General features: G+C 49.2%; 1 protein-coding gene across 1 annotated transcript; it reads left to right on the forward strand.

The window, feature by feature from the left end:
• The first annotated feature begins 6,909 nt into the window (after positions 1–6,909).
• On the forward strand, positions 6,910–10,843 carry VTCN1 (V-set domain containing T cell activation inhibitor 1). The gene is made up of 4 exons (XM_048328615.1): positions 6,910–7,033; positions 7,802–8,149; positions 9,727–10,005; positions 10,688–10,843. Exons 1-4 carry the CDS (start codon positions 6,910–6,912, stop codon positions 10,807–10,809), a joined length of 873 nt encoding a protein of 290 aa, XP_048184572.1. The 3' UTR covers positions 10,810–10,843.
• Positions 10,844–11,817: the final 974 nt, after the last annotated feature.

The following is an 11,817-nucleotide window of genomic DNA, read 5'->3' on the forward strand; positions in this document are numbered from 1 at the left end:
ATTCTGGCTCAGATGGGCTTCTTGACCTTCCCATGGCAGAAGGGGATTCACAGGGGAGCACTGATGGAAATGCCATGTCAGGATAGATCCTGGCAGATCACGTGCAGGGTAGAGGACTTCGTGTGTTTGCAGCCCAGGATGGCTCAGCATCTCCCTGTTTTGAGAGACAAGGGCTTGTTCTGAGTGCTGCTGCTTCCAGCTTCCCTTCACAGGCAGATGAGGCTGATAACAGATATTGCCGATAAGGCAGGGTCAAATTCTCCTCCTTCCAGATAACTGGTGTTCTCATTTATTGTGATTCTCAAGCATCTCTTGACATCATTGTTACAGATGTGGGCTCATAAGGCTGGAAAGACGTCCTGCATTTTGGGTCAAACCCCAAGAATAGCTTTCATCTCTTTCAGCTTGCTGACTGCCTACACCTCTGGAATGCTCTGTCAAACTTGGCTGCTGGTCAGCTTGCCACAATTCCATCTTCTCTTTCACTGATAGCTCCTGCAGCGTTCCAGTGACACTGAAATAAGGTGTGAACGTTCCCTAGGCAGGGGAACTCTTCTGTAGGGTACCAGCTGGTGGGCCCAGCAAACCTGGTAGCACTTTGTGCCTGCTGTTGCCTTCTCCTCAGTGAAGGCAGCTGATGTGTCCCAGGTGTCCACCAGCTCTCACTGATCATGTGGGACCAGATCCTGCTGTCACATGTGGTTTGATTTGCTAATACAAGATTGGTTAGAGCTGGGCTGATCATGTGGTCAAAGATCCTTGGTTGCTTTGGGAAATCCTGAACAGCTCTTGGGTTTTTTTTCCAGCATGAGCATACAGACAGGAGTAGGCTCCAGCATGAGATGCTCAGAAATGAGCAGCAGTGAATGTGGTGTTGCCCTGCGGAATGGGACTTGTCCTGGTCCTGCTGCGACTGCCTGTGCCCGAGAAGCAGAAGTGTTTTTCCAACATGGAAGTAACCTGATACCTGAGCAATGGGGTGTGCTGTGGCTGACCTGGTGTTAACTGGAGCTGAAAGGGGACACCTTGTCTGCCCACTGCACACGAAGCTGTAAATCAAATGTCACCACACCCATTAATCTCACCAAGCACAACAGGATATTTCTTAATGTGCATTTCCCACCAGGCCACTGTGGCCTAGTGCTGTTCTTAGGTTCTAGTACTGTCCTGCTAAATTATGAGAGGCTTCGTAATCAGCAGAATGCTAACAAATAAGTGAGGATTTTTTTTTCCCCCAGATTATCATCACTGACCAGTATTTATTGGTCTTGATTTTAACCTCTGGTTGTTGCAGAGAAAGTAGTTTGGGTTTTTTAGGTGTTCCTAGTTCCTCTGGGCATCCTCATCTCTGCATGGGAAAGCTGTTCAGCCCCACTAACCATCCAAACTTGCTGGAGATAGCTACAGACTGTCAAAAATCCTCTTTTCCCCATCCTCCCTGGAACACAGTCCAGATGTAGATGTCAGGATATGCAGGTTCCTTTCGGGAAACTGAACACGGTGGTGCAAGCTGCCTTCCCTTTTCTACTCTTTCACAACCTCTGCCCTTCTCAACCTCTTACGCCCAACAGCTGCTCATCCTACCCCCAATCCTCATCTGAGACCAAGCCCAGAGGGAAAGACCTGCAGGGTGTTGCAGGTGCCATTTTCTTTCCTGTACGTGTTTCCAAGTGCACCACAATGGCAGACCTGAGGGCAGCAGGAGCTGGCCTGGCGGGGGAGAGGTAGTTTGGCCTGAAGGAGTTCAGTGGAATTAAACAGCAGTCAGAAAAGGGGCCACTGCCAAATCTGTGTAGCTCTGAGAGCACTGCTGACCCTGGAGGAGCCTCTTAGCGCAGCACAGAGAGTCTGGGGAGACTCACACTGCGAATGGGGCCAGGAGGGGGGCCCACAGGTGGGACCCCTCTGCCCAGTCCCAACAGAATGGTTGGAGATTTTTGTAAGGACACCTGAGCTCATCCTGCTTATGACACAACCCCTCAGTGATGGCTAAGTTGCAGATCTCCTGGGACACTCGTGCACTCTAACCCCAGGATTAGCTGGCTACCAAACCACAAGCTGTGCTATTTTTTGTCTTAAATAAGACATGTTTCTTAAATGGATGTATAGGAGGTCTCTTCTGTTGCCACAGTGTCTAACCAGGCCTCCCTGCTTTTGACTGTCCTTGTGGGGGGAGTTGACATGCTCAATGCTTCCTCATTCCTGAGGGTTCAGTGCTTGGGCTCACCACTCCTTAGCTGCGTTCAGTTATTTAAGCAGGACAGCTTGCATATATCATGCAAAGGACAGGGGCTGTGCTGAACAGTGCAGAACCTTCAGCACCTGGTGTTTGGCTTGTCTCCGTAGATGGCATCCCAAGGCCAGGTCATTTTCTGGAGGTATGGCACTATCTGCACCTGCTTTGGGAGAGGGGAGGGAGGGAATTGCATTTTTCAGACTCTTGGGATATATCACCCTGCTGTTAGGAGCTTCCAAGACAGCTGTTCTTTGCACCTTGACTATACTGCACTCACTAAAGGTACTTAAATACCAGTACAGCTTGTTTAATACAATTAGTAAGGCCATGCAAGTATCAGACACCCATGTGCAGGTCATCAGCTGTAGTCAGGATGCCGATGTGTGTCCTATAAACTGTGCATTTGCTAGAATTTGTAGCTCAGGACTGAATGCTGTGGTAGATTGGGGTAGTGATGCTTGAGGAAGGCTCTATTCCTGCCATTGTAGGTTGGGGTTTCAATGGCTTGAGGAAGGCACCGTATTCCGTCACATCAGCTTGCTGTGGGGAGAAAGAAACTTGTCCTCCACAAGTTTCTGTGCAGTGTGGGGCAGGAGTAAGAGCTGGGAAGACATTCTCAAGACATTCTCAAATGCCTCTCATTTCAATGAGCCCATTTCCTTTGGAGCTATTGACCAAGTGCTGGTGAACTACAGTTGGAAAAAGAAGTCATAAACATATCTACCTCATATCCTCACCTCCTGATTAGTTGAAAATAACCCCCATCAGATGGATAAAATGGCAAACTTTTTCAGCCTCTAGTGAACATGGACTGAGCTTTCATCTAAACCTCATTGCTTGAACAGAGACAGCAACAAGCTGTGTTTTTCCATCCCAGGTGTGGACTTTCCAGGCTGGATGGAGAGGTTCCAGTGGTGTGTGAGACAGTCCTGCTGGCATTTATTCTGTGAAAAAGGTTTCAGCTGTTACCACTATCCATCCCATGTGAGCTGAACAGCAGTGGGGAAAAGGACAAGCCACATGTAAACAGAAGAGACCTCATACATGAGCTTTGTCACATGGGGAAGAAGTAAATAGCAATATTGTCTGCACCTTTTCACTGACAGAAGTGAGGTTGCCTGTAGGCACAATGTCACACAGTGTAAATATTCCCTGGGCACTGTATTCCTCATGTGTCTGGAATGCACACAATAACCAGCTCTGTTATTCTCCAGAAGCAGCCCAGCCAACCTTTGTCACGGAAATGAAATAACTGATGGGTGTGAAAAAATGCACATCTATCCCTTGCTGCTCTGAAAACCTTCCTCCCACTCTGCCAGTGCCTCTGCCTGCCCTGGCAGGCAGCAGCAGGTTACTGGGAGAAGCAGGCTTCCTTTAGGGACATTTGCTCTTCAGGCTAATCCTGAAATGCAGAAACAGACCGGAGAGAGGGGTGAATTTTCCAGGAAGCTTCAGAGAAGCAGTGGAAGATTTCTGCTGATTTCAGGAAAAAAGCAAAACCAACCAAGGAAACAAAACCAAAATCAAAACCAAAAAATCCCCAACAAAAACAACAGAAGTTGTTCAGCACTCCCTGAAGTGCTGAAGAAAGTTGGGTTCTGCAATCATCAGCTGCATATTCGAATAGAAATCCTGTTGTTTTGGTTTATCACTGCCATGCTGTTTCTTTTCCATAGTGAACTTTGATATAAGGAGGAAGGCAAGGGACCTTCAATATCTTAATCTTCCAGTTCTTTTGACCCTCTAAGCCCATTCCTGAGGGAAAGCTTAGTCCAAGTGGAGCTAGAGATCTGGAGGATTAGGACTGCTGCCTATCACAGCCAGGCTGCAAGACTCTCCCTGTTCCTGGGCTGTGCTCAGCAGCATTTAGGCAGGGAATGAATGGATGAATTCAATGCCAAATTTGATTCCAAGTTTGGCTGATGAGTAACAAGACTATGGAAAAGAGGGTAGGATACATGGAGCAGCATCCCACAGGCTGTCAAATTGGTGCTGGGAACTAAGAGTGGTGTCAGGACTCCAACTGCTGCATCCTCAACCACCTGCGTCAGTCTGTTTCCATGCCTTTAAAACAGTAGAGGTACCAGGGCTGCTGACACACAGAAAGTTCCTTTTTGCTGGAATTGCTTGAACTGGACTGCTGAAAAACACAGCTACCACCAGCACGTGGCTGGGATACCAGGTTCCTTTTGTTCACTCTGCACTCCAGATCTACTTGTTACACACAGTGGGCTCACAGGCAAATCTTTGTAAGGATCTTGTGATTCCTGGATCTTGCAGTTTCTGCAGAGGAAACTCCAGAGGAACTAATTTCTCCTTGTCCCTTGCAAGGGATGTTGAAGTGGGCAGTGGCATCTGTATACCCAAAATTGCTGTTCCCCCTGTAACAAATGAGCAGCTTTTTCAATCAGCCCTGCTGGTGCCCTGAAGCAGGGGTAGGTAGCACCTCTCTGGGTGCATAGCTAGCAATGCTTTGCAGCCATGGGGGCAGGTGGCACCAGCAGAGGACAAAAGCGTTGGTGTGGCCTGTTTGTGCTGGTTTGTGTTTGTCTGTGAGGAAGCTGAGGATGGTTTTGGCCAAAAGAGTGTAAGGGCAGAGGTGGTGTTAAGGCCAGAGGGTCCGTTCAAGGACCAGAGGCAAGTGTGGTGGTACTTGAAGCATTCAGGGACTGCACAGGAGGACATCCTGGCTGCTTGTCCTCCTGCCATACCTGCCAGCATTTACTGTAACTCTCTGGCATCGTCCCTTGGCTCTGAGCAATTTCTTTCCTGCCTATCCTTGGGAAGAAGGATTGTAAGATATACAGATAAAGGTGAGTCACCACTGTTGCTGACAGCACAGTGTGGCTGCTGCTTGCTTTGTGCTTCCCAGGTGTGAGAGCTGAGGCTGGTCATGGCAACATTGGCTGAGTTTATAGCAACTATCTCGCTCTGGGATCAGCTCCCAGAGTGGAAATTGGTAGAGCTCCTCAAGGAGATGGATGTTATTCAGCATACATAAGACATCTGGCATCTTCCCTGGAACAGGAAAGCACAGGCTGTCCCACGGTGAGCGTGGCTGCGACCTTGAGTGACTCGGGGTTGAGCCCCGTGGGACATGGCAAGACTTTCCTGGGAGGGGTCAAGCTGCAGGAGCCATCAAAGTCCCCATCCCGCAGGCCCCTGTGGGAGGCAGTGGCTGGTGATGGGTCCCCAGCTGCCTGGTGCCCATGGCTGGATGATATCCATGGCATTCCTCCCAGTAGGGTCAGCTGTGACCACAGCACCAACAGGGAGTAGGGGTAGAACTGCTGTCCATCCTGGCCCTAAGTGAAAGCTGGTGACAATGGGGAAGAAGCCAAACATGACATCTCCCAGCTCTGAGGACATCTGGACAGAGCTTGGTATGGATGTGGATGAGTATGTGGATTTGTATGAACCCTTATCTGGACTTACCACATATTTTGGTGAAATAGAATTCTAATCCCTTCTTAGCATGTGCAAACAGGGCTTCCTCAGACAACTTCCCAGTGGCTTTAAGGATGAGGAAAGGAGACAGTGGGAGGGCAAACAAGTCTGCAACATCTCCCCTTCTCTCTATTCCCTCTTTCAACCCATCTTCCCTTTCTCCCTTCCCTGCTGTTCCCTGCAGGAGAGGCTTGTTCACATGGTACGATTCCCTAGATTTCCATATCAGCCCTGTGATCATGGCATCTGTGGAAATTGAGCAAGTCACAGATGCAGGCACACATCAGTGGTGGGAGGAGTCCATGGCTGTAGGGACTCTCCTGCAGGAGGCTGCCCAGTGTGGTGGGAAAGTGTGCTGCAAACGAGCAAATGCTGCTGAAGCAGAGCAGTTGATTTTGCATGGCCAGAAGGGCCGTGACCTCTCACAGCCTGCAGCTCCCTGAGCTTCTCCTCTGTGAGGAGTCTCTGTGAGACTGCTGGGCATGAGCAGGAGCTGCTTGCTCCAGGATGTACCTGTGGGTTTTGTGGGGAGCTGCTTCAGGGCTTGCTCTGCTTGGGAGCTGAGTTTGCTGCCACAATCCCCTCAGTCCACAGGAAAATGTGCCTGTGACCACATGAGAGCTCCACTGGTTGTGGTGGGAGGCTATACCCAGCCGTGCTTCTGGATCTGTCCAAGCTGGGCTGTGCTGGAGAGGTCGTGCTTAGCACGGCTGGAGTTGTGCTGACCCATGATGTGCTGCCTTTCTTCTCCTCTGGCACAGCTGCTCCACCTGTGTGTCTTGACAAGTGCTCCTCTCCTCCTCAGTCTCTCATTCAACAGCTCATTACCCATCTCCACATGAAGCATCCCAAATCCAACCAGCTCCAAAAATGGCCGTTTCCAGACCCATCCTGCACATTCCCTGCCTTGTACCTGGTGTCTCCTGGGGTTAGGGGCCACTCTGCTCTGCTCACTCTTTGGTCCCTCGCAAGCACCAGCAGGGACTGCCTGACTTGCCTATGCACCAGGGAATGCAGAGAGGAGCATCCTCCACTGGGACCAGCTGCCTGCTCTCGAAGGTAAAGCCTGGGTCTCCTGCCACGTGGTCCCCCACTGTTGATGGCAAGTGCTGCTCACCTGAATGTTTGTCACCATTGTGGTCATGTGCTCCACCCCTCTGCCATATTCGGGGTCTGTGGCTCACCTGCCTGCACCTCCTTCCTGCAGATGACTCTGCAATGCAGACATGGCCTGTGAAGCAGGTGGGCTGCGTGGTAATGTTGTCCTTCCCTTTTTCCCCAACAGCATGACTACAGTCATTATCATCCTGGCTGCAGTGATTGCCCTGATCATTGGTTTTGGTGTCTCAGGTATGTGACTGCTCAGATTTCTTGCTTTTACTGGTGGGGTGATGAATTTCTACCCTGCCTCTGCCTCCGTGTGTCCATCCTGCGCACAGGCTGAGGTGTGATCATGTGTGGAAGTGCTACCTACCACCCTGTAACAAAGGGAACCTTCTACAGTTCCCTCAGAGGCAACAAAAATGTGTTGCTTTGGTGTTGTCCAAAATGTAGCCTCCTTGGCACGTGCTGAGTGAGGATAGGTAGGGAAGGGCTGCATGGGAAAGAGGACCTGGCTCTGGGAATTCTCGCAGCTTAGGATTTGAAATGCTGACTTTTCTTAAATGAAAAAAAATGTTTGGATTTCAGTAACAGGGAAAGAGCTGCTATTTCTCTGCCAGCATTATGCCTTGCAATCACATTTATTTTGCATAAAGGGAGGGAGGTCCTGACTAAGAAAAGACACAAAAATCATGCTCTTCTGGCAGCTGCAAAGAGAAGAATCCCTGATACATATAAGTAAACAAGAAAATACCACATGAATTCTTCTCAAACAGCTAAGAACAACTACTTTTTGAAGCACTCTTTTGGTAAAGAAATACTCCTGTGCTTTATCTTGGTGTACAACCCATGGGAGCTGACCTCTGCTAGCAGCACTGGTAGTTGCCATTGGTGGCCTTGCCGTGTGCCAGTGCCTGTTCAACCTCAGGCTTGGCCCATGACAGCCACAGGGCAGTCTGGCCTTTCTCCAGACTTGCTGCCTCACCTCTCTCCAGCCTTCTTGCTCTCTCCTTGCAGGAAAACACTCCATCAGTGTGACAGCGCTGACGTCTGCAGGGAACATTGGCCAGCGCAGCATCCTGGGCTGCACTTTCGAGCCCGACATCCGGATGGACAGCATAGCAATCCAGTGGGCCAAGGAGGGGGTGGCTGGGCTGGTTCACGAGTTTAAAGGTGGAAAGGATCACCTGCAAGAGCAAGATCCATTGTTTCAGGGCCGCACAGCCATGTTTGCAGACCAGGTGATCGGTGGGAATGCTTCCCTGGAGCTGAGGGATGTGCAACTCTCCGATGCTGGCACCTACCGGTGCTCGGTCATCACGGCCAGAGGGAGCGGGGCAGCGGTGCTGCGGTACAGGACAGGAGGTGAGGGCTACAAGGAACAAAATCCTGCTGCAAAATACGTGCTAGTGCAGCTTGGTTGAACCTACCTGTGCTTATGATGGTGCTGCACCCCTGAGTAGGGTATTTTTCTGGCTTTTACAGGGATATTTATGGCCTTACCCACTCTTTTGACACCATTGTTCCAGAAAAGGTTATAATTTTGATAACGTAGTAGCTTTTTCTCACTAGAATTAGGATGTATCTCCAGCCAGAAGTGCTGCATAGTAAAAATTGTAGTGTATTTAATATATTTTTCTCTGTTTTTCCAAAGTATTCAGTTTTTTAAAATTACTATCAAGGCAACAAGCCTCTGATATCATAGTTATCTGAAATACTACATGTTTACAAGAGTCAGTCCTCCAGGGGAGATCTGGAAACGACCAGACCTTCAGCCTGTTCCAGTGAGATGAATTTGGCTGCAATAACAATTCACCTCCCAAGGGGTCACCTCATGTTGAGTCTGATGGATGAACCACTTGAGGGTCTCCTCCAGACTGCAGTCTTTGCACCCTCTCTCTCATCCCTGTGGCCAGAATTGCTGCCCTACAGCTCAAATTGGGGGAGGAAAAGCCCTCAGACCTCTCCCAGTGAGAAAGGGTTTTGGCTCAAGCCTGAGGGTTGCAAATATTCCATGGGGACTTGGTCCGCTACCCCTCCTTGAAATCTTGTGGATCTGCCTGTTTTTGTGTTGCTTGATTGGATGTTTAAAGTAATCCACACTGAAAAGGCATTAGAAAGAACATGTGAAATGCTGTAATGGGTTTTATTTCCAATGTAGCTGTAATAACTGTTCTGTGTGGAAAGACAGAGATGTTCCCTTTAGCTGATTTTCTTTAGCTTTCCCTTTTACCAATTCACCTCCAGGTCCTACCACCCAAAGCCAAGGCCGATGAGTACAAAAGGCAAGTGTCCTGTGCTTTGGCTGTGTACAGCCCTCGGTCTGCAGGGGATTGCTCAGGAGAGGAAATGGCCTCAAGTTGCACCAGGGGAAGTTTATATTTAATATTAAGAAAAATTTGTTCATGGAAAGGGTTATCAAGGCCTGGAACAGGCTGCCCAGGGAGGTGGTGGAATTACCTGCTATCCCTAGAGATTTAAAATGTGTGCATTTATGGTTATGGTATAGTGGTGGACTTAGTGCTGGGTTAGCAGTTGGACTTGATCTTAAAGGCCTCTTCCAACCTTAACAATTCTGCAGTTCTGTGAAGCTGTAGGTGTTGGTCAGGCCCCCTTCTCAGTGTGTGGAGAAGGTGAATAATCTTTCCCCTGTTATTAAGACAAACTAAAAGACACTAAAGCTGTTCCAGGACCTCAGCAGATCCTGTCAAGCCAGACTGCCATGTCCTAGGAGTCCTTAGATCCCCTGTAGTCATCCTCCCATGGCCCAGCCTGTACAGAGCTCTGTCTGAGCCTGTTCTTGGCTTGGCTACAGGCACTGCTGTGACGCTAAGCAGCCTAAGCCTAGAAATACCTGGGAGTGGCAGGAGCAGTTGGGTATTTCATGCCCAGTTCCTATCACTTGCCTTGTTTTGACTCTCTCCCTGTTTTCCCTCCCAAAGCCTTCAGCATCCCCATGGTGCAGGTGGAGAGCAGCGGCCGTGGGGACACGCTGCAGTGCACAGCCCCGCGCTGGTTCCCTCGCCCTGCCGTGTGCTGGACGGCCTACGGTGACACCGGGGAACACCTGCCCCACGCTGCCAACACCAGCTATGAGCTGAACCCTGAAAACATCACTGTGAGGGTGGTCTCCCTCCTGCACAACGTCACTGCTAATGCCACCTACACCTGCATGATTGAAAACAGCATTGCCAAGGCTATGGGCAACATCAGAGTGACAGGTAGGGTTCAACATCACCCAGAGACCACAGGCATGGGGGAGAGGAGTTGAAACAGTGTTCCTGGTGCACCCGGGGGTTCCTCCAGCACCTCGTCAATCAAGAAAGGGACTGAAAGCATGGCTAATCCAACCACTTCTCCCTCTGGGATGGAGGAAAGGGTCTGTGTTTGGTCCTGCTACTTCATATGCTTCCCATGGTATTGATTGTCACCTAGGCATGGGGACAGAACTGTCAGGGGACCAGAAGGAGGGACACACTTCAAAGGAGTGTGTATTACTTTGGAATGTTAACCAAAATCAAACCAACCAACCAAACCCCACATCTTTGGACACACTCTTTAGCAGTTCAGCTTAGATCCTATTTGAGTACCAAACCAACAGGCCCCTTTAGCTGTAATTAATGACAATGCCTCTGACTCTAGCCCAATCCCTTTGTTTAAAAGGCCGTTTTACTCACAGAAAATCAAACTTTCCAAAGGTCCTGAGTATCTTCTGCTGTTCTACATGAGAGGGGTCATAATGCTTCTACAGTCAGGACTTCATTGCTATCGGTCTCTGGTACAAGAAGCAGGGTCTATCTTCATCCATATTCAGAAAAATGGGAAGGAATAAATACACACACTTTATTTGCCTTCCCTGCTATGTTCCTGTTCTGGTAGCCTCTCACTGTTTTTCTGCTACAGATTTCAGCATTACAAAGGTGACCAACTTGCAGCTGGTGAACCTGAATGCAGAGTCAGTGTCATCCTCATTTCCGGCCTATCACTGGATGCTTCTGCTTTCCTTGTACCTGCTGTCAATATAAAGCCTCTATAAAGGAATTGGAAACTCTACTGGACGTGGAGGTAAGCTTGAAAAGAGAAACTCGTAAGCATATATGTTCAATATATGTAGACCCTCTTGCTGAGTTTGGCTACAGCAGCAGACCTATCTCAAGCCTGCCAGAATGAGAGAATGTGTCTTTCCCCTCTGCCCATCCTTTCCCCATCCCCACCTTTAGGTAGGATACATGGCTTGTCCCTCCCACAGGCTCCCTGATGGCTTCTCCCATCACTTTCTGCAACCTTAGAGATCCTTCTCTTGCACCATCAACTGTCAGCTCTTACTTATCCCCTAGTTCTCTTTCCTGTGCACCCTCTGGACCTGGGCTATGGTTTATGGCTGCAAGGCAGCATGAGCTTTTTCCTCTCCCTGCTCACGAGACCGGCTGCAGTACAAGCGTTGCTTGCTCCCACTTTATTCAGACAAATCCACAGTACAGTGCAGTGTCTGCAGTAAATACTTACAGACACCTTGAACATGGCTAGAGGGAGCTGCCAGCCTGAGCAATCCCCTGCAGACCTGGAATAAGGAGGGCTGTACACAGCCAAAGCACAGGACACTTGCCTTTTGTCTTGGGTGGCCTTGGCTTTGGGTGGTAGGACCTGGAGGTGAACTGGTGAAAGGGAAAGCTAAAGAAAATCAGCTACAGGGAAAATCTCTGTCTTTCCACACAGAACAGTTATTACAGCTACATTGGTGGCAGGACTCTCTTCAGACTTTCCTCCCTCTGGGGCTGAGAACTTTAAGAGTTCCTGCCAGTTCCAGAGCACACAGTAGCACAAACATGAAGTTAGATGATTTCTCTTGTGTTATTATTTCTTACCCACACCAACAACAGGATACTTTGTTTGGCTTCACAAGGAATGCGATAAGAATTAAGTAAAGTTCTGATTGCAGGACAAGGTAAGTTCCCTTGTCTGATCTGACACAGTGACCAGAGCTCTGACCATGGGCAGAAGTTCAGACACAAACAGGAAAAGGGTTTCCTGCA

The sequence above is a fragment of the Corvus hawaiiensis genome, chromosome 2 (genome assembly GCF_020740725.1).
Source record: "Corvus hawaiiensis isolate bCorHaw1 chromosome 2, bCorHaw1.pri.cur, whole genome shotgun sequence".
NCBI lineage: Eukaryota > Metazoa > Chordata > Aves > Passeriformes > Corvidae > Corvus > Corvus hawaiiensis.